This window comes from Gekko japonicus, unplaced genomic scaffold (genome assembly GCF_001447785.1).
Source record: "Gekko japonicus isolate JY-2015 unplaced genomic scaffold, Gekko_japonicus_V1.1 scaffold5944, whole genome shotgun sequence".
NCBI classification, from domain to species: domain Eukaryota; kingdom Metazoa; phylum Chordata; class Lepidosauria; order Squamata; family Gekkonidae; genus Gekko; species Gekko japonicus.
This window is the reverse complement of record NW_015169963.1, coordinates 36,866-38,664: the sequence shown is the minus strand read 5'-3', so window position 1 is coordinate 38,664 and position 1,799 is coordinate 36,866. Positions and strand designations below refer to the sequence as shown.

The following is a 1,799-nucleotide window of genomic DNA, read 5'->3' as shown; positions in this document are numbered from 1 at the left end:
AAGAACGGCTCTCCCTGTACCCAAAAGCCGCATCACCCTAAGCAGAAATCTAAGCAGGATTTGGAAGTAAAGATTCCCTGAGTATCGCAGCCACCGCCTTTGAAGAAGTCTCCCAGCCGGCCACCGAAGCAGCCTGAAGGGGGAGAGGGGGAGACACGCATAAAGGTGCGAAAACCTCAAACAAAAGATATCACTGACTGGTGGAGCTCCCCTCATCCCTTCTGACAAGTTTCTCTTTCTAGTTCCGAGGCTGAAAAGTTTCACCTTTGGCAGCTGAGGAGCGGCTCCGTCCCTAATCTCCAAATATCGGTTACCTCGCCTTGGACCTGAGGTTGGTTCCTTCTCATCCCTATACCTGAGAGGCACATGAGGATCCAGCCGTTGGCCCTGTCACGAGTGCGGTTCACCGAGGTATCAGAGGTGTTTCCCATCAAAAGCCCCGGCCTGGACAGTTTGGAGGGGAAAATATGCAGAAGGTAACAAGGCCAAAGGTAAGTAGGAGGAGAGAGGTATTTACACACGCAGGTTTCGGGATCCTTCCCGAGCTCTGGACCAGCAGGGTCCGGCCCCTGGGAAGCCTACAAAAGAATGTCCCCCACCCCCGTGATGGCTCAGATCCTGCGCTGCACCAGAGGAGGTGGATACCAGTTGCAAAGGATGTCGGCAATACTTTCCAAGCGGGCGTCTGAAGAGCAGCGAGTCCGTCTTGCTACACTGTCCGCAGGACGAGGAGCGCGGGAAGGAGCAAGGCCAGGGGCAGACGGGCAGCCCCGCCACGCCCTGCTCTGGAGTAATACTTGGCCACCTCTGCATTGGGGTTGCCCTCCTTGGGGTCGAACCACATCTGGATGCAGCGGCCGCTGCCCCTCTGGAAGGGGGTGTACTGGTAGGAGTTGCTCCAGATCTTCTCGCAGAGGTCTTTGGGCTCAGGGAAGACGAGCGGCCACGGCTCGCACATACTTCCAAGGGGGCACCGGTTTGTTCCTAGAAGCAGAAACGGCCAGTCAGAGACTTCCCCACTGCTGGACGGAAGGGCTAGAGAGGCACACGGGGAGATGCAGAGAAGTGTGGAGGATCCCAAGAGGACACTGACCCCGAGCCAGGGTCCAAAGATCCTCTTCAGGGGCATCTCTGACTTGCAGAACTGGGTAACTAATGCGGCCACGGTCCACAGAAGAACCACAAGCCACAAATACTGGATGGGGGATACTGTCAGGTAGCCCTGTCATGGATCTGGAATGTGGAGGGGGTATTCTTCCCCTCAGGGCTTTTTTTGTAGAAAAAGCCCAGCAGGAACTCATTAGCATAATAGGCCACACCCCTGACAACACAGCTCATTAGCCTATTAGGCCACACCCCCATGTTGCCAGAAGTGTGGTCAATTCAGCCACACCCACCTTTTGCTTCTTATTCTCTTTACCTTGTTTGTTGTCAAAACCCAGGGCCTTTTTGCATGTTAGGCCACACACCCCTAATTGTAGCCAATCCGAATGAGTTTCTGCTGTTGGGTGTGGCCTATTATGCTAATGAGTTCCTGCTGGGCGTGGCCAACTTGGGAGCCAGCCGGAACTCCGTTCCTGTGTGTTCCTGCCCAAAAATAGCCCTGCTTCTCCTCGTTCTCAGCTCTTCCCTGCCCAGCTACTGTGCACTATCTCAGGCTTAGCCTTGTAGTATCCAGCTGCATTTACACGGCTGGGAACGTAACGGCTTTTCGCTTTGCCCGCTTGCTTGCTTGCTTTCGCCCGCGTGGGCGAGTTATAATCATTGGCTTCTGCTCACTGGGGGGGGGGGGGGCGTTT

General features: G+C 55.3%; 1 protein-coding gene across 1 annotated transcript in view; it reads right to left on the bottom strand.

Moving 5' to 3' along the window:
* Positions 1-34: 34 nt before the first annotated feature.
* The window catches only part of LOC107115797 (folate receptor alpha-like), a 19,149-nt gene continuing 17,384 nt past the window's right edge, over positions 35-1,799 (bottom strand). The window contains exon 5 of the mRNA XM_015417556.1: positions 35-984. Coding sequence (XP_015273042.1) covers positions 710-984 — 275 coding nt within the window. The 3' untranslated portion in view covers positions 35-709. The remainder of the gene's footprint in view (positions 985-1,799) is intronic.